Source organism: Emys orbicularis, chromosome 5 (assembly GCF_028017835.1).
Source record: "Emys orbicularis isolate rEmyOrb1 chromosome 5, rEmyOrb1.hap1, whole genome shotgun sequence".
Lineage (NCBI taxonomy): Eukaryota > Metazoa > Chordata > Testudines > Emydidae > Emys > Emys orbicularis.
Window position 1 is genome coordinate 92,895,273 of NC_088687.1, and position 19,480 is coordinate 92,914,752.

At 43.2% G+C, this 19,480-nt stretch overlaps 1 protein-coding gene across 1 annotated transcript; it reads right to left on the reverse strand.

The window, feature by feature from the left end:
- Window positions 1-362: 362 nt before the first annotated feature.
- SRD5A3 (steroid 5 alpha-reductase 3) lies at window positions 363-18,212 on the reverse strand. Its single transcript, XM_065405297.1, has 6 exons — window positions 18,016-18,212; window positions 8,585-8,732; window position 6,394; window positions 3,070-3,264; window positions 1,441-1,563; window positions 363-690 (listed from the first exon to the last, which is right to left on the reverse strand). The coding sequence occupies exons 1-6, from the start codon at window positions 18,207-18,209 to the stop codon at window positions 431-433; spliced, it is 921 nt and encodes a 306-aa protein (XP_065261369.1). The 5' UTR covers window positions 18,210-18,212; the 3' UTR covers window positions 363-430.
- Window positions 18,213-19,480: the final 1,268 nt, after the last annotated feature.

Here is a 19,480-nt window from a genome sequence, read left to right on the forward strand (position 1 = left end):
GCCTTGGGTAGAGCGTGTGTGAGTATGAAAGTGGGTTAGGGCTTGTGGCACTAACGCTTTCTTACTTCCTCTGAGTGACGTGGGGAGCACCCATCACTCTCTGCTGTTATTTTATTATTTTATTAATAAAGCTTTAAAATTTAGACACTTGGTGTGTTTCGTCATCTCCTCCCTAAAGATTCTGTGGCCTCAGGCAAATTGGTAACCGAAAATCTGTCACAGATACTTTATCATTAAATCAAAATGAAACTTTTTTTTCCCCATTAAAATCCTGTGTAGCTTTGAGCTGGAATCAGACAGTCAGTATTGTTTCACCACAGCTTCTGTAGCAGTTGCATTACACATACTCCTGAGAACCTCAGTCTGCCATTACCTTTTAAACAGCATTTCACAGGTTACATTAAAGATATATTTAACAAAAATAAAGGTTCTAAAAAAGAAATGGTATAAATGCTTTTCGATGTGTTGGGTAGCAGCTGAATTTGTTCACATAGAACTCCTGGCACAGAACTGCAGCCAATGCCTGGTTAAACAACACAAACATCACTACAAGCCACCATGTTAAGTTTTGAAATCCAAATGTGATGGCCATGGATACATATATTAGGAGTTCAGCAAAATAATGTGGGCAAGATACTCTCTCAAACCAGTCTCCAAAAGGAATGCTGTGGCTCAAGTTTACTACCTTTCCTGCAATTTAAAGAAAGAAAAAAGTCAGTTGATAGAGCATGTATTTAACAAGCTTTAACTCTTAATCCATATTTATGTATAATTACGGAGTAATGCTGAGCACCTGCAGTTTCCACTGACTTCAGTGAGATTTGTGGGTGCTAAGCACTTCTGAAAAAGACTCATACCACTTTTATTAAGTGCCTACATATGGATTAAGGAGCCTAATTTTAGCCACTCAGGTCTGAAAATGGTGACCTTAACTCACTCCCAATACAAAGTCTAATGTTATGAATGTCACCTTAACTCATTCCCAATACAATGTCTAATGTTACTTTAAGAAGTGAGGTCTAAGCATTGAGTGAGAATTTCTAATCATGGCTCAGGAAAGTAATTTCTTCTGTAGCCTCTGCGTATCAATCTCTCCATTTATAAATGACAGATGATAACTAATAATCACAATTACCTGATAAGTGTTTAAGTGTTCCTAACACATTTTAGACATTTCTATTCAGGGTGATACAACTATGAACTTTGTTTTAAACCTTGCATACTGTGAATAACTATATCTCACCAGCTCATGTCTCTTCCAGATAGACTAATTTAATCCCTTGGAAAATGATCTACATAGATACATATTCACATCAGCATTCATTTCACTGAGTTTTTGGAAAATACCAGTGTTCTAAGGCTCTACAGAGATTCATTGTGACACACAGTTTTTAATGGAAAAAATTATTACAAACAGCTCCAAGAAGTGAAACATCTCACCTGATTTACTTTTTCTAAGATTAGCTAGAATCACATGGCATCTATGTTGGTGAACAGAGGCCCAAATGTACATCATAATTCCTAGGATGTGGTACCAGGAGATCTGCATGAAGAGGTCTTTTCCTGAATTAAAAATGAAAATAGTATGCCTATTAATACAAGATTAGAAAAAAGTCTGCATTGAACCCTCACCAACACCATCTCAAAAAAAGTTCAGCTTATATATATTTAACCTTGCAGCTTTTCCCAGTGTACTCCCCTCTTCTTGAATAATGGTGAAGGGGACTTTTAAACACAACTTATACAGACAGTGAACCACACCCTAGTTCTGAATTGCTGCAGACCTTTATTCTTAACTGCCTGCTACTGCAAGTTATAATTAGTCAGTTTTGTTTTTAATCAGTAGCTGTAGGAATAAGGGATGGTGCATACTACAAGCAGAAAGGGTCACCATTTGGTTCAGGCCTCCATATTCTAACATATTTTTGACTGTGGCAGTATTTATAAAAATGTATTCTTATCACCATGTTAGAAGACAGTGCCATAGCTCAGGTCAAGATATCATTACAGAACTGTGTTGCCTGATCTATACTAGCAATAAAAAAAAAATGGTTAGAACAGATTACTCTGATTTGTAAGAAATTTGCACTATGGATGGGCCCCAGTGCTTATGCCAATGCACCATCTCTGTGGAATGCCATGATTAGGAAGATAGAAAATGCACCCAGACAGTGCCACCTAGAAAAGGCTTTGTTTGCACCAAAATCATTCTAAAAGTGCTGTAAAATCAGCGTGGAGGACAAAAGCTACCTCTAAGATAGCTTAAATTCTGTATCTAGTGCTGACCACATAAGAAAAATTAGTCATGTGAAAAGCACACCAGGCAGTTTGGGCATTTTGGTTCATCATGTACCTATGCAGCAGAGCAAACAACAGCTCAACTGTAGGACTTGGTGCAACATGTTGGCAGAAACAAGTCACATCATTCAAAGAGCTCTACAGGATTTGTGGATACTTAACTGGCCCAAGTAGCAAAGAGAAAGAAGACGATCTGATATTAGATGGGTGACTGGAGGCCAAGAACTAAGTAGACAGACAAAGCTGCTGGCCATGGGGCAGGCTCATATTTAAAGGAGGGTCCATAGCAAAGAGAAACTTCAGACTATAATAGCCATGTAACCAGGGAGATCCTGACCTCTGCTGAGCTGAAGGTTCCTTCATAAAGTGGAAGCACCTCATTGACAAAGACATGATGTGTTGGGCCTGGGAGTCTAAGGGACATGGTGGCATACAGCAAACAATGGTACTGAGCTATAAGGAGAAACCACATGTAGAGCAGAACTAGGATACATACTACAGGCGTGCATGTGATGTCATGTGCTGGCTAATAAGTCTGACTTTAAGTAACTGCAGTAAGTACTTTTATAGATCTCATCAAATACCTATCTCACATACACCTGTACACAAAAACACTCTGTAGATAGAACTTTAGAAGGTGAAAAGATTAGGCATACTACTAATCTCTCGCTCACCCATCCCCCTACTCCCACCCTCACCAAACCATCTTGTGATACTAGAAACAAATTAAAAAGAAGCTGCAACTATGGTTAGCACTAAAGAGGCACTCACCATTGCTGACATTAGCTGGCACTTGACACAGCACCGTTAAGCCAATAACAATATAGTACCCAAGTGCAAAGCAGTACTGTACGACGTGAATGACACCACTGGAGAAGACACTGATGCAGAGGCACTCTATGAGCCTTCGAAAGCTGTGGAGCCACAGGAGCATGAGAACCAAGAGGACTGACAGGTGTTTGTCACCTACAAGTCAAACAGAAGTGACAATCTCAAACTCTTTCTCTTCTCTGAATTCCCTCTGGAAAACAGTTTCCACTATAATTGAATTTGCATTAATTTTAAAATTATCTAGAGGGACATCAGCTATGGAACCTGAACAGCAGGAACGAGAGAAAAAAAAAATCAGTGTGTGTATTTTTAAGATGACTGCCTTGAAAGATGGAGAGTAAGTCCTTTTGGACAGAAAGGATGCTTTTTAATTTGTGTATATGGCACCCGCACGTTGCACTGATGAGCACATTTAGCGTTTGTCTTATTATTAGTGTTGCAAAAGGAACACTGACAACTTGAAGGATGGTAAATTAAATTAAAAAAAAAAAAGTTAAAAGTGAAGGCAGTTGTAAAAACTACCTCCAAATTCCCCAATTTGCCTATTTAAAAAACAACAACAACTGCTTCTCTTTCCTCTGTTGGTGTCTGAAAGAACCACACAAAAAGAGAAAACAGACTATAGTGAAATGGACTACACACATAAATTGTCAAATGCATGATGTAAACAAACTTTTAAGAGAGATTTTTAATCTCTTTCAGTTGCACAGAAAAATCTCAGATATCCAAAATGTGAAAACATCCAATAAAACTGGAATTTGGTTTTTTCGAGTTTTGGCTAGGACCTCTGAGCTGTTCCAAGATTTACTGACTCATTTTTCAGGCAGAAGTATTTTTTTTCAGTTGACTGAATGTGCTAAAGGTGAATTGTAAAGCAAAATACTTTTTGTTGTTGTTGCTTTTATTGCATTTTGATGCTGTATTAAGATAAAAGGGGGGGGGTGTCTTTTTTTTTTTTTTTAATTAAGGCTGAGAATCAGCATCCCCCCCCCCTCTGAGTTGGGGGAAGGGAGAGCCACACAGGTCCTCCCCATTTTTCTTGCTAAGGTAAAATAAAAGAAAGGCCAGATATTTACAGTGAGAAAAAACAAAGGAATATATTTTTAAAATTTATGAAATACTCTTTATATATCCTAAAAACAATTGTACAGGACAAAAATAGTTTTGCTTTGCTGTCCACTTTTAAATCAATTAAACCAAGAGATTATTCTGGAACATCCTTTCCATTAGTTTCTTCTGTCTAAATAAAGGAAGGATTACTTCTAGAAAAGGATAATTGAATAATGGTCAAAGCCTTGAACAAGGCCACCGCTGCCTTGGTTTCCTGACCTGTACTTCTTACGGTGGTACTGCAAAGATTAATGTGTGGGTATCATGGGATTCTTTGTTTACAGCCTTCCCGAATCTATAAACTCTTTACATCGTTACACCCTAATCTAGAATTTTTCAAATAAAGTATTTCCTTACCAATCTAATGGGAGATCAAATTTGCTTCTTTCAGATCTATTCTAACTTTCTGATGAAGGCAGGGGCTGGGAAGGGGACATTGCACCCCATATTCTTCACAGTGATATTATGATTATCTGATTATGGCATAATTCTGATGTATTTTTGTATTTTGTACAAGGTAAGTCATGTGAGGTGTCATTGGAAAAGTTATGATTTGCTGAATATGATTATCCTATTTGTATGCATGTATCATTTTTGTATCTGAAACTATGAATATTGACTAGGGATCTGTATATCAAATGGGCTTACTCTGGAAAACACCCACAACTCGTCTTTCAGGTACAACAATGAAGAAGCCAGACGGGGCTGATGGCTCATCAGTAAAGACCATGGACTGTGGAATAGCTAACCTTCCTGTGGGCGTTTTCGCCAGCCTGTAAGCAATGGTTGCTATAACACTGCAAGGGCATGTGCCCAGACCACATGTCTCTGGCCTCCATCTTGGGATGTCAGTATTTTTCCACAAACCGGTCTGGCAACCAAGTTTTGAAACAAAGGGTTCCTGCCCTATGCTAAAGCTATACAAGGCAGGGAGTGACATCATCTGTTGTTCTTCACTCCCCACACAAGAAGACTCCTGGAAAGACCCAAGAAACAAAGACTGACCTGGGGGAAATGCTGGAACCAGGCTAAAGGGATTTCTAGCCTGCATATGAAATACTTGGGAATTCCAAGCTGCAAAGCAAGTGTAGCTTGTGCCTTAAGAATCTGCAGCCTGCTTGTACCATCTCTCAGGGTGGGAAACTGCTAGTGTGTTAGACTTCGTTTGCGTTTTTGTTTATTTACTAGGTAACCTGCTTTGATCCGTTTGCCATCACTTAAAAAATCTCTCTTTTGTAAACTTGTTTTTGCTTTATTTAAACCAGTGAGTTTGGAGTGAAGTGCATGGGAATCTTAGCTCAGAGGGGCTGTTGCATTTCCTCTCCACATTGAGGGGAAAGCTGAACTGGATAATAAATTCATACTGGTTGGGGTTTGGACCAGGGCAGGACGGTACCGCTTTGGGGTCCTAGGCTGGGAAGCTGGTGGTTATTTTGGCTGTAGCTTCTCTATTGTTGGTGCATATGCAGTGGCTGGTCAGAGAGCCTGCATGTAATTGCAGCTGGGTGTGTCCCTACCTGTGTGAATGCTGGTGGAAGTGTAGGGCCAGGAGTGGGTCTGCAGCTTGTCACAGCAGCACCGTGAGAGAGGGAGCTCAGGCTGGTGGGTCAGAGAGTTCATTAGTACCCCAGTTACAGGTGGCACCTCGCAGGGGAGAACCCATCACAGAAGGTGCTTAGTGAAAGTTGCAGAACCAATATCTCCTGACACACTGAGTCCCAGCTGCAGTACAAGCATTTTATTATGAAGGAATGAATTCCCCCACCCTCCTCCCTTCAAGTCAACAATTTCCCCATCTCCAAGACCCAAGGAGCGATGTTCCTGGCTGGGATGGGAGTGTGGGACCAGCTTGTACCCATTGCAAGTGCAAACAGTAGGGAGTTAGAGAGAAGTGGCAGGTGCAGCCAGTCTAATTAGGAACCACTTGCAGGTATTGAGAATCCTGCTAACTGTAGGGTTAGGAGGCACATTTAACCCTGAGCCTCTGATGGATGGAGGATTTGGCTAGTGATTTAGGCTTGGTCTACACCAGGGCAGGCAAACTTTTTGGTCTGAGGGCCGCATCAGGTTTCTGAAATTGTATGGAGGGCTGGTTAGGGGAGGCTGTGCCTCCCCAAACAGCCAGGTGTGGCCCGGCCCCGCCCACTATCTGACCCTCCCTGCTTCTCACCCCCTTACAATCCACCTGGGACCGCTGCCCCCCCGCCCCCATCACCACCCGTTCCCTGCCCCCTGACCCCCCGCTCCTAACTGCCCCCCCGCCACCCATCCAACCCCTCCTCTCATTCCTGCCCCATCCAACCACCCCTTCTCCCTGTCCTCCGACTGCCCCTGGAACCCCTGCCCCTGACTGCCCCCCCGCCTCCTCATCCAACCCCCCCCCTTCCTGACTGTCCCATCCCCCCCGGGACCACTACCCCCATTCAACCCCCCCGTTTCCTGCCCTCTGACCACCCCAACCCCATCCACAACCCCACCCCCTGAGCACCACCACCCCGAACTCCCCTGCCCTCTATCCAACCCCCCCGCTCCCTGCCCCCTTACCGCACTGCCTGGAGCATCGGTGGCTGGCGGCACTACAGCTACGCCGCCCAGAGCAGGACAGGCAGCTGCGCCGTCTGGTGGGAGCCAGCCACACCACTGCGCAGCACAGAGCACTGGGTCAGGCCGCGGCTCTGCATCTGCGCTGCCCCAGGAGCTCGCAGCCCCGCCGCACAGAGCATTGCGCCGGCAGCGGGGCAGGCTGAGGCTGCGGGGGAGGGGCCGGGGGCTAGCCTCCTGGGCCAGGAGCTCAGGGGCCGGGCAGGAGGGTCCCGCGGGCCAGATATGGCCCACGGGCCGTAGTTTGCCCACCTCTGGTTTACACTATAGCTAGGTCGACATAAGGCAGCTTATGTCGACCTAACTATGTCGTGTCTACACTACAGCCTTGCTCCCGCCACCGTAAGTGCTCTACTACACTGACATCATAACTCCACCTCCACGAAAGGCGTAAGGCTTATGTCAGTGAAAGTGAGAACAGGCGTTCATACGGCACTGTTGTAGCCAGCGTTGCAAGATATGAATCTTTAGCACATCTGGCATGTCTATATGTCCCTTCATGCTTCGACCACCATTCCAAGGACATGCGTCCATGCTGATGACGGGTTCTGCTCAATAATGATCCAAAGCAGTGCAGACCGACGTATGTTCATTTTCATTATCTGAGTCAGATGCCACGAACAGGTTGATTTTCTTTTTTGGTGGTTTGGATTCTGTAGTTTCTGCATTGGAGAGTTGCTCTTTTAAGACATCTGAAAGCATGTTCCACACCTCGTCCCTCGCAGATTTTGGAAGGCACTTCAGATTCTTACACCTTGGGTCTAGTGCTGTAGCTATCTTTAGATAGCTCACATTGGTACCTTCTTTGCGTTTTGTCAAATCTGCAATTAAAGTATTCTTAAAATGAACAACATGTGCTGGGTCATCATCTGAGACTGCTATAACATGAAATATATGGCAGAACGCGGGTAAAACAGCAGGAGACATACAATTCTCCCCCAAGGAGTTCAGTCACAAAGTTAATTAACATTTTTTTTTCTTTTTTAAAACGAGTGCCATCAGCGTGGAAGCATGTCCTCTGGAATGGTGGCTGAAGCATGAAGGGGCATATGAATGTTTAGCACATCTGGCATGTATTATATATATCTTGCAACTCTGGCTACAAAAGTGTGATGCGAATGCCTGTTCTCATTTTCAGGTGACACTGTAAATAAGAAGCGGGCAGCATTATCAAATGTAAACGTAAAACAACTTGTTTGTCTTAACGATTGGCTGAACAAGAAGAACTGAGTGGACTTGTAGGCTCTAAAGTTTTACATTGTTTTGGTTTTGAGTGCAGTTATGTAACCAAAAAAATAATCTACATTTATAAGTTGCCCTTTCATGATAAAGAGACTGCACTACAGTATTTGTATGAGGTAAATTGAAAAATACTATTTCTTTTCTTTATTATTTTTACAGTGCAAATATTTGTATAAAAATAATATAAAGTGAGCACTGTACACTTTGTATTCTGTGTTGTAATTGAAATCAATACATTTGAAAATGTAGAAAAACATCCAAAATATTTAATAAAATTTAAATTAGTATTCTATTATTGTTTAACAGTGTTATTAAAACAGAAATTTTTAAAATCGTGATTAATTTTTTTTTAGTTAATTGCATGAGTTAACTGCGATTGACAGCCCTAGTATAAATTAGGGATGAGTAGCTAATGCATTCTCGAAGGGAGGTCAGGAGAGTATACCAGTTCTGCGTTACAACATCTGTGCATCTGTCCATAACATGTGGAGTACTTGCCCACATCCTGGTTTTGCGAAGCTCCACCAAGAGCACTGAGCAAATCCTGAAGCCATATCGGGAAAGGTCTTGCTAGGAACAAAGCTTGAATAAGCAATAGGAGCAGGAAACCATTCCAGACCACAGAAAGAATATAGAAGTGAGAAAACCACCTGTGGAAGAAAGAAGCATCAGTATTAACTTTCTGGATTTTTCAATCATTTTTTTCTTACCACTCCTTTCTTCAGTGTTGGAATTCAGTGACCAGGTCAAAGGGGAACGGCTCATTTTCATTTGGCCTAAACTCCCACAATAAGAGACGATGGGGCCTTTTATGGAACTACCAGATGCCTACCATAGCCTCATTCCAACACTGTCTTTCCCAGTTATATGCTGCTCAGAATACTAAACCTCCCACTCACTGTATTTTTTTTTCCGTGTTTTTAGACCCTTCAGGTGGCTGGACTGGAAAACTAGAAGAGTGAGTGGAGACCACACAAAACAAGTGCAAGACTCAAGGCTTCAAATAAATAAATACATAAATACAAACCACACAGCAATACATGAATGTAAAATGAAATTTTGAAAATATAAAATCCTTTGGTTAGAACTTACACAGTTAAAAGTCTGACAATGACATGTTTTAATACCCCAGCCATCCTGCCTGGAATTCTTTTCTGGGCATTTCCATGCTGTTGCCTCCAACAGTATTTTCATTTTCTTCACCTCTTCTGGACAGACTATGCAGAGCATGGAAAAATTACTACTGTTCTGCATTGGTCTTTTGTACAAAATCACCCAGACACCATTACACAGCTGGACAGTGTGTTTTGTCACCACACAAATCCATGAGTCTTTAAATTGTCTTGCAGACCTATGGATTATTCATCTCCCTTGATATCTTTAAGGCAAGACTGGATGCCTTTCTGGAGCATATGTTTTAGATAAACACAAGTTATTTGGCTCAATGAAGGGGTAACTGGATTAAATGTAATAGCCTGTGATATACAGGAGGTAATTCTAGATGATCTTATGGCTTCTTCTGCTCATAAAAATCTATGAATAAAATCAGGACATCTGGCAATATCTGCCAACAGAATAAACCATTTGCTCGCTTACAGCGGGCAGACCAAGCAGGTACAGATTTAATTTATCTGAAAACACTCTTTGTACTCCAGTCTCTGAGCAAACAACATAGCCACACAGTAGGGGTTGTTATAGTAAAGTAGCACTTTTGGCTTAGGGACAAACAGAACTCAAACTGCTATGAGTTTTTCTGCAAACCAGGTCTCCACTTAGCCCATATTCAAGTCAAACTCAAGTCTTGTTTGATATGGGCATCTTAGACTCTTGGGGAGGCCCCCAGCAGTGGAAAGTTTGTGTGGGGAAAGGGATGGAACAGAGGCTGAAGAGGTAGATAATGGACACACTCTTCCCTCTCTTCTCTAAGCCCCTCCCAAGGGTTTTTCACTAGAGTTATTTTAATAGCTGGTTGGTTCAGTGTTATGACTATATTCCCATAAACAACAGCCCAAACACATGTACGTGTGTGCAGGTGCATGTGTATTTTAAACTATTTATTTGTTTAGGAAGTTTTTAACACATCTATAAATATCAGAAACAAAACAATCATTACAACAGTTAGCTTTCGTTTACATGGGAATATAGTCATTAGAAGGTTCTATTTAACAAGGTGTTACCGTATTACAGAGTGAGCATCATTACAACCCCTGTGTTCTTTCTAGTCATTTTATTAAATTGAGTGAAATCTCTATGTACACATTTAATAGCCCAGACAGGTCTATCAAATGCTAATATTTAAAAAAAACTGGCCAGGTGTACTGGTTCAAAAACATTTATCTTTTTAATGTAAAGAGTAGAGTGCAACTACTACTAATGCTACTTAAAACAGTTGCTTAACTACTGTCGCAGAGGCAAAGGGGACTGAATTCTCAATTACAGCGTGCTGGCTCTGCTGCAGATAGCACTGCAAAGCCAATTAATTTAAGATGTCCTAGTGCTATTACAGTATACTATAGGCAACCTTGCCTCCAAAATGCTCTGGGACATTCAGGACCAAATCTTCCCTCCTGCCTCCACATGCAGAGAAGATAAAAGATTAGAGAATGCCTACTCCTAGGCAGGGGTACAAAGACATGGCATTCACCACTTATGACATCGTACCGCCTTTCACACAACCCTGCAAAAGAAGCCTCTTCATTGAAACTCAATGAACTCCATGGAGAGGAGGAGGAGGAGGAGGAGGGAAAAGATAAGGGAGACAAAGAATGCTTTCCTCCGAGTCACATCCTCCAATTCCACAGGACTTTATTGGGCAAGTTAATGACAACCCTGTTAGCATACATTTGCACCTTTTGTGATGTGGAACTTCCCTTAAAGGTCTGGAACAGTGTCAAGGTCCACGTACCCAACGGTCTGCCAGTTTTGGAGCCAAATCGATGGCTACTTTCCTGTGACGTAAATCACACTTTCACAATGGAAAATGCATTGGAAAATTCTATTAGCGCAAATTCACTGAGTTTCATTACCATTATGGGGGAGTAGCGTGCATAAAGGATTAATTTGGCCTCACAATACTGTGCAGTAGTAGTAGCTATGCCCAGTTGCAGGGCTGGGACTAAAAGCCAGAAGCCTAGGGTCCCAATCCTCTTCTCTAACCTTGTGGGAAGGATTCTCTAGTTGACAGCACACTCAAGAGATCCAGGTTCAATTCCCAATTCAGACACAGATTTCCTTTGTGAACTTTGGCAAGTCATGTGATCTCTCTGCCTTAGTTCCCCATCCAGAAAAATGTGATATTTCCCAGAGGATTTCAGAGAATAAAACCCATAAATAAGTATGATGCACTTAGAAATCATGGTGGTGAAGGCCATTGCATGTCTAGACAGACAGCCAGGTAGCCTTAGATAACATCTTCAAAATCATTCAGGTCATTCTGGAGAATTGCAGTGAGTCTTAAGGAGAGATTAATAAGAATGGGACTTTTCAGCTTGAAAAAGAGAAGACTAAGGGGGGTTATGACAGAGGTCTATAAAATCATGACTGGTGTGGAGAAAGTAAACAAGGAAGTGTTATTTACTCCTTCTCATAACACAAGAACTAGGGGTCACCAAATGAAGTTAATTGGCAGCAGGTTTAAAACAAACAAAAGGAAGTATTTCTTCACACAACGCACAGTCAACCTGTCGAACTCCTTGCCAGAAGATGTTGTGAAGGCCAAGACTGTAACAGGGTTGAAAAAAGAACTAGATAAATTCATGGAGGCTAGGTCCATCGATGGCTGTTAGCCAGGATGGGCAGCGATGTGTCCCTAGCCTCTGTTTGCCAGAGTCTGGGAATGAGCGACAGGGGATGGATCATTTGATGATTACCTGTTCTGTTCATTCCCTCTGAAGCTCCTGGCATTGACCACTATTGGAAGACAGGATACTGGGCTAAATGGACCTTTGGTCTGACCCAGTATAGCCATTCTTATGTTAGGTCTTATTTGAAGCAATGTATTATATTTGTTTGAGCTGAGAGTGATTTGCAAAACTTGTGCACTTGTACAATGTGCTACTTGTATCAACTGACTGTCTCTACAGTAAGCAATTTTGAGGGCCAAGCAGAAAACTACCACATCTAATAAGAATCTTTTACTTATCAACAAGGTAATTTTAGACTAGGTAGCTTCCCAGGTCTGAAGAAGACACAAATTACTTGTGTGTGTTTTTAGTAATACATTAGGATTTTTTTTTAAATTCAAGTTTTTATCTAATTTACTTTTCACTATGTGGTTTTCTTACTTTCTGCATTTTCCTTAGTTTGGACAATAAAATAGATTTGTTTCTACTGAAATAATAATAATTGAATGGCCCTACAGAAGTGCTATGAATCAGAAGCACATTACAGATATTAATGAAGTAAGCAAGGCAATGCTTCTGTAATGTAGGTTATTTTGAATATTATCCCGTTTCACAGAGGTAAAAACCACACCGTTTAATTGACTTGCTCATAGTCATGCAGCAAGCCAGACAAGACAGATTAAATTCTGGTCTGACTCCCAGTCCTATGCTTTACCTCACTTTCTCCCACACTAGCACAATGCTCCTATGTTGGGTTGTAAATACTGCAGGAGAATGTTTGACCCAAACATGTTTTCTGACTCATATGAAAGATCATTTTCAAACACCTAACATTAACAGAAATCTTAATGGGCCAATCAATCCCGGTGTAATTCCACACTCAGCAAAATTACACCCAATGATGAATTTAAGCTCCATTTATTTATTTTTTTATAAAACCTGATAACACCAACATTTCAATTCTCAAAACAAGAGTGAGACTCTTAAATCACAACCCTGAAATGCAATTGCTTTATTGTACCTAAGCCCGGATCTTAAAAATATTGATTTATGGGCTTACCTCTACTATCATGAGTAGCCCCACTGAAGTCAGTGGAACTATTTGTGGTAACAAAGTTACACACATGCATGTTTGCAGGCCAGAGTTTTCAAGATGAATTTTACAAAAAAAAAAAAAATTATATATATACAAGTCTGGGGAAAGAAAGAAAAAAAAAAAAAAAAAAAAAAGACAACCTAAGCATAAACGTTCCTAAAACGTCAGTGTATAGCCCTCTTTTTGTTGTTGTTTTTGTTTCTTCAAAGGTGACTTGTAATTTGTGCCTCTTTGCTTCTTTATAATGTATGAAGAAAGCCTGATAAAAGAAGCAGGGAGGAAAACTAAGATAAGAAACTCAGGATTTGTCTACTCTGATGAATATGGTCTGACCCAGGCAAAGATCAGAGCTTTTCCCTCCTTCCCACCAGGATAGTGAGCAACCAGAGATGGTCCGCCCCTGAAGACCTCTAAACTCTATAGGTTTTCAACTCGCCCTAGGAGAACAAGCCACTCAAATACAAGGCTAAAGTGCCAATTAGTTAGTACAACAGTATGGTCACCTGTGGCCCACTACTGTTGATGCCTTGGCTGCCAACTGTCCACTTGCCCTCACTCACACCAAATAAGATCACCACCACAGTTCACAGGTGAACTACAACAGATAACATATAGAGGCAAAATCAGGACATCAGTGGTCCAAAAAAAAAAAACAAAAAAAAAAACCACCATTCTAAATTCCTCTGCCAGCAGCACAAACACTTACAGGACTATGCCACTGCAATAAAGGAGGCAAAATGAGCCTTTTACTCCGCAAATCAGTATGGCAGAATCACGGCCAGCATAGACATTTCACACAGAAAACCAGCTAATCAACCCAGTTTGCATAGCCCAGACACCAGACCCAAGCATCCACCATTGTAAAGAGCTGTCAGCATATGTCACTGATCAACTGAATATAGAGGGACTAACTGGAAAGGAAAATTCCCCTCCCCCCGACTATTATCTGCCCTAGTACCCTGGCAAAGTTTGGGCCTCATCACATATGCCTATGTTCAAGAATCCCTGAAAAATATTACAGCTACAACCTATTAAATGAATCCGTGTCATTTGTGGTTGGTAGAAGCCAATGAAGAACTACTATGACCACGGCCACTGGAAATAGTCAAGGCCACCTTCAGAGAAACACACCTAAAAATTCTATAGTTTACCCAATCCTCAAGAAGCCCCATTACTTGATTCTGAAGATTGCTCTCCAACTACTGTCTCATCTCTAACCTTCTGTTCCTGGGCAAAACAACTGAGGAAACAGCAATCACCAAGCTCCAACAACATGTTACATCAGCCAACATCCTGGATGCCTCACAATCAGGATTCAGACCAGGGCACGACACGTAGATGGCTCTTGTCAAGGCGGATTCCCCACTCTGGCACTTGGAGTGCAGAAGGTGGGGGCCTGCAACTCCCAAGGTTACAGTTTTTCTTTCCTCTGACCTTGGCTGGGTAGATGCTGCCATCACCCAAATGCAAAACCCCTTGGAACCCACAAAGGCGCACTTGGGAATTCCTTCCTGTGGAGTACCCTCAAGCCCTTTCACCCCCCCTCCCCCGGGAAGAGCTGAGAAAGGAAAACAAAGAAATCAGCTGTTGCCACCAGCTAATTAGAAAACATGCACAAACCTCTTAAGACACAAAAATCCAAATCCTGTTCTTAAAAAAAAAAAAAAAAAAAAAAAAAAAAAAAATAGGGTAAATTTTATTAAAAAACAAGAAAAAGAAAATACATCTGAAAACTCAGGCTATTGCTAGATTTTTAAAAGAGCAATTCCAAAAATTAAGCACCCAAAATAGTTTTTTGGGGGTTCAGCTTAAAGGTTACAAGCAACAAAAACATCTGGGGTTAGCACAGAGGAATCCACAAGCCATAAGAAATAAACAAAATAAACCTAATCGCGTCTTCCTACTCTAGGTACGAGTCTGATGATTTTCATACCTGGCCATCACTCTCCGCTCTTATTTTATTATTTTATTAATAAAGCTTTAAAATTTAGACACTTGGCACTGTTGGTATTTCATGTTGAGGATTTTATAATTACAGGTGTGCCCCACCCTCAGTCGTAGCATGGCTCAAAACCAGAGAGGGGTTTAGCATTCCTCTCTCCACCCTGGTCGGCGGGGGAAGGGTGCAGGTGGGTCAACCCCCAGTCGTACGACTGCCAGGCAACAGGAGGTGGGCTTAGAGACCCTTGCTCCACACGACAGGTATCCTCAGTGCATACACCCTCAGCAATAGCATGACTGAGCATAAAAGAAGAACTTAGGGTTTCTCACTCTGTTCCTGGGAGGGGTTTTGTATTTGGTGTATGAACCCTCGGTGGTAGTATGCTGAGTAATACGGAGGGAGGCTTAGCGTCTCTGCCTCTGGTCCAGCAGGGGAACAGTGGAAGCCCCGGTGCTGGCGTGGGCTACGTAAGATCTCAAAAAATTTAAAAAAAAAATCTTAAAAGTTGTACTAAGGGATTGTAACAACATGTTCAGGAAACAGAAGGATACAGCTGTGGACTCGGGAGTCCCGCAGTCGTGGGCAATGGTATCAGCGATGGGTTCGTGGCCGGACGTACGGGCATTAGGGAGCGTGGACATGGTAGTCCGGCTGCCCGGTCAGCTGGCATCACGGGAGGCAGGTGAACCTGATGCCCGAGCCACGGGGGAGGCAGCAAAGAGGAACGGAATCCTGCTGCCTCTTTCAAAGGGGGGGGTGAAAGCCTCTCCCAGCTGGAAAAGGCTCTCACCAAGGTGGGATACAATCCCTGGGGTTCTGCGGCGGAGCTTCAGAGAAGGGTGCAAACTTGGCAGAATTTGTTAAACCTATATGCCAAGTATAAAAAGCAGGAGGGTAAGAACCTAGGGGCAACTGTGGAATTAATTTCAACTGCAGCAGCCATGTGGTATCAAATGTTGTCGGGACAAAAAGAAGAGTTGGGGAGAAGGGACAAGGCGTGTGCCCGATTGCTAGTGGAAATTGAGCAACTAAAAGCACAAATTACTAACCAGGCAGCAACCCAAGCCTACGCCCAGGACAAGCTACAGGCTTTAAGACAGGACTTTCAGGCGGAAAAAGCAAAACGCACCCGCCTGAAAGCACTGGCTAAGCAAGTACCAGTTCTTCAAACACTTGTCAAAAATTTACCGATTCGTGTTCGCCAGACGCCGCAACAGCAGTGTGCTCGCCATAAAAAAAAAAAAGGAACAGTTAAAACGTCAGTTGGCCGTGCGTTCGGTCGAGGTGGCGAGCCTCACGGGGGATGATCCGGATGAGGGCTTTGATCTCTCCCTTTGTGAGGATCCTCAATTTTGGGCGGAACCTTGTTGCACCCCTATAGCGACCCTCATTATGACCAAGGAGAGGTCCAGCAGGTGACGGGGGAGGTGGTCATATGTATGGCACCCCCAACTACAAAAAGAGCACCCCATGGGTAATTACAAAAAGGAAAGGGACCAGGAAGGGTGGGGGCTAGCAGGGCCGGCTCTAGGATTTTTGCCGCCCAAAGCAAAAACAATTTTGGCCGCCCCCCCGTTTTTTAATTACCCCACCCCCGGCCCCGCCTCAACTCCGCCCCTTCCCCAAATCCCCAGCCCTGCCTCCTTCCCCCAGGCTCTCAAGCCTAGGAGGGAGGGAGGGGGAGAAGCGGTGCCCGCACCGCGGCCACTCGGACTCTCCCCCTCCCTCCCAGGCTCTCAAACCTGGGAGGGAGGGGGAGCAGCGGCCCGCAGCAGCGGAGGTGAGCTAGGGCGGCTGGGGCACATTTTTAGGGGCAGCATTCTGGCGCCGGCCATGCCGCCCCTAAAAATGTACCGCCCCAAGCACCAGCTTGTTTTGCTGGTGCCTAGAGCCGGCCCTGGGGGCTAGTTAAGGAGCCCACCCTCCTTGCTGCTAAATTGGTAGTGAAACAAAGCCTGTGCCCATGAAAAGGGACGGTTCAACAAAAAAGCAGGATTGGGCCCAGCCAAGCAGACAGGCAGCAGACAAAGATTTTGGAAAACCGGTTAAAAACCCTAAGGGTGGGGTGTAATGGCAAAAGTAAAAAAAAAAAAAAAAAAAAAAAAAAGTAGTAAGAGCAAACATGGGGAATTTAAATCCCTAAAACAATACTTAAAATAATAAAATCTAAGTTAATTAAAATGTAATTTTAAAAATTAAGCAAGTAATTTAAAAAAAAAAAGTAAAAAGTTAACTTTGCAAAAGCTACAAAAATTAAGCAGTTAAACATTATAAAAGTATTAAAAAAAAATTCTTGGTTTCTTTGCAGCTATTCTGAAGACAAAATGGGCCCTTTTCCAAAAAAAGTCTGTAAATAATCCAAACAAAGAAACTATTTAATGAAAATCATTTAACTATAAACAATTTAGTAGTCAAATTTGCTAAAAAAAACATAAGGGGGTTCTATTAAAACTTAAGTGCCCCAAATATATATATAAAAATGTAATCTATGTACAGCTATGTATATATGTCACAGTCTCACAATATCTGGTGGGTTCTTAAAGCTCCAGTTTCTGGAGTCATGGGATTACATGGTAACCTTTGTTTTCATTATAAAAAAAACCAAACAAAAAAACCCCCTACATTTCCAGCTCCCATGATTACAGGGAAAAACTGGAAAACATTAGGAGTCTATATCAAAGCCCAGAAGCCACTAGATGACCACAAAGAAACATAACCCAACATTAATCCAAACAAACAAACATTAAAAAACCCATAAGATTTTCAAGCCAATCTCACGACTTTCCAAGGCCAGACTGGACTGGCACCACTCCTGCAGCCCTTTACACGGCTGAAGAAGGGATCTGTTGCACAAGCACACCCCACTCTCAGGGCTAAGGGCTGCATGGCAAGCGTGGAGCTCTCCATAGCCGGGGGTATGGGGAAGAGCCAGTACCAGCCTTCCCAGCAGAGCCACGCCGCCCGAGCGGAAGGGGACAGAGTCCCTGCTAGGGCGGGCCCGGGAAGGCGGGTGTCCCTGTGCCGGGCTAACAGACCCGGCAACCTCCCTTCACCTCTTGGGCAAATCCAGAAGCCGCAGCCAGGCTGGGCGCTGCCCGCAGCCGCTCTTGGTCTTCCCGTAGCGGAGCAGATCCTGGACGAGGCCGGGTCGGGGCCCCCCACGCCGGACCTGCAGCAGCTCCAGCAACAGCGCGGCGAGGAAGGCGGCGGCCAGCAGCAGCCAGAGGGCGCTGAGCACGGACGGCATGGCCCAGAGTCTCCCCTGCTCACGGACACGGCACGGCACTGGGCCCACCAGCCGCCCCCTACGCAACAGGGACCACGCAGGTCTGAGCACCGCCCCAGCCGCGGAGCCGAGTTATTGCTGTGGGGAAAGGGAGGCGGGGCCAGCCACATCCGAGCTGAGAGGGAGGCCCGGGCAGTCTCCCCGCCCCACTGGGAGGCGCGAGTGGAGCCCAGAATCTCCCCCCCATCAGCTGGGCACATGTGACCCTGTGTGCCCTCAGCCTTGATACCTTTAAACCAGGGGTCTGGACCCACCCCCCTCCCACTCAGGACATGCAGGAAAAAGAAGCAATGGGCTTAAATTGTAGCAAGGCAGATTTAGGTTAGACATTAGGAAAAACTTCCTAACTGTAAAGGTAGTTAAGCACTGGACAAATTACCTAGAGAGGTTATGGAATAGCAGTCATTGGAGTTTTTTAAGAGGTTAGACAAACACCTGTCAAGGATGGTCTAGTGTTATGACTCAGTCCTGCCTCAGTGCAGGGTTTTGACTAGATGACCTGTTGATGTCCCTTCCAGTCCTACATTTCTGTGATTCACACTGAATTGCCTTGTGCCACTGTCTAGTAGTAGTGGCACACAGTTCTCTGACATGCAGGTTTATAAAACTGTAGTTAATATACAGTTTAGAGCATAGCAGTTTTAAAGCTCTGCATGTTCAGACCAACTGAGTTGAAAATTGTGATCTTGTATTCAAAACTATTAAGATGTGGGCTGAAATAAAAACAGCATGAATTGCTCAACAATATCAATGGAATCAGCATTGCGCTGCTATATATTGTAAAACACTACAGTGAAATCTTGCAAGTATTACATAGCACGCCACCTTGCCCAGGTGGTAACTAAGCATAACATCTTCCTGTTTCAACATTCTTAACTTGTATCCCATAGCTCCTAGAAGTTGTTTTTTTTTCAAACACTGAATACTGCTAAGTTATGAGTTTTAACAGTTTTTTTTTCTTTTAAACCACAGCACTGAATGTTATTCTAAAATTGTTTTCCAAATATTCTTAAACTCCCAGTTTATCCCCCGCTGATGTTCATTGTGAAAAGTATTGCAGGTCTAATAATAATATTTGGCACTTTTGTAATTCACTGTCCAACATGTGTTTTGTGCCCTCCTCTGGTGGATTTTTAGAGGATAACTGTATAGCTACCAGCTAAGGGAGTTATATCTTGAACTCAAGTAGTAGAAGCTCATGCTTTTAAGTCTGGATGGCTCGGGTTCAATCT

Bases quoted from the DNA above. Each gene is read 5' to 3' on its own strand.
- SRD5A3 (XM_065405297.1), bottom strand. From the start codon at position 18,209: ATGCCGTCCGTGCTCAGCGCCCTCTGGCTGCTGCTGGCCGCCGCCTTC. The intron at 8,733-18,015 runs GTGAAGGGAGGT...TTTCTTCCACAG, and splicing joins CTTCTGGATTTGCCCAAGAG to GTGGTTTTCTCACTTCTATA. The intron at 691-1,440 runs GTGAGATGTTTC...TTTAAATTGCAG, and splicing joins TCTTAGAAAAAGTAAATCAG to GAAAGGTAGTAAACTTGAGC.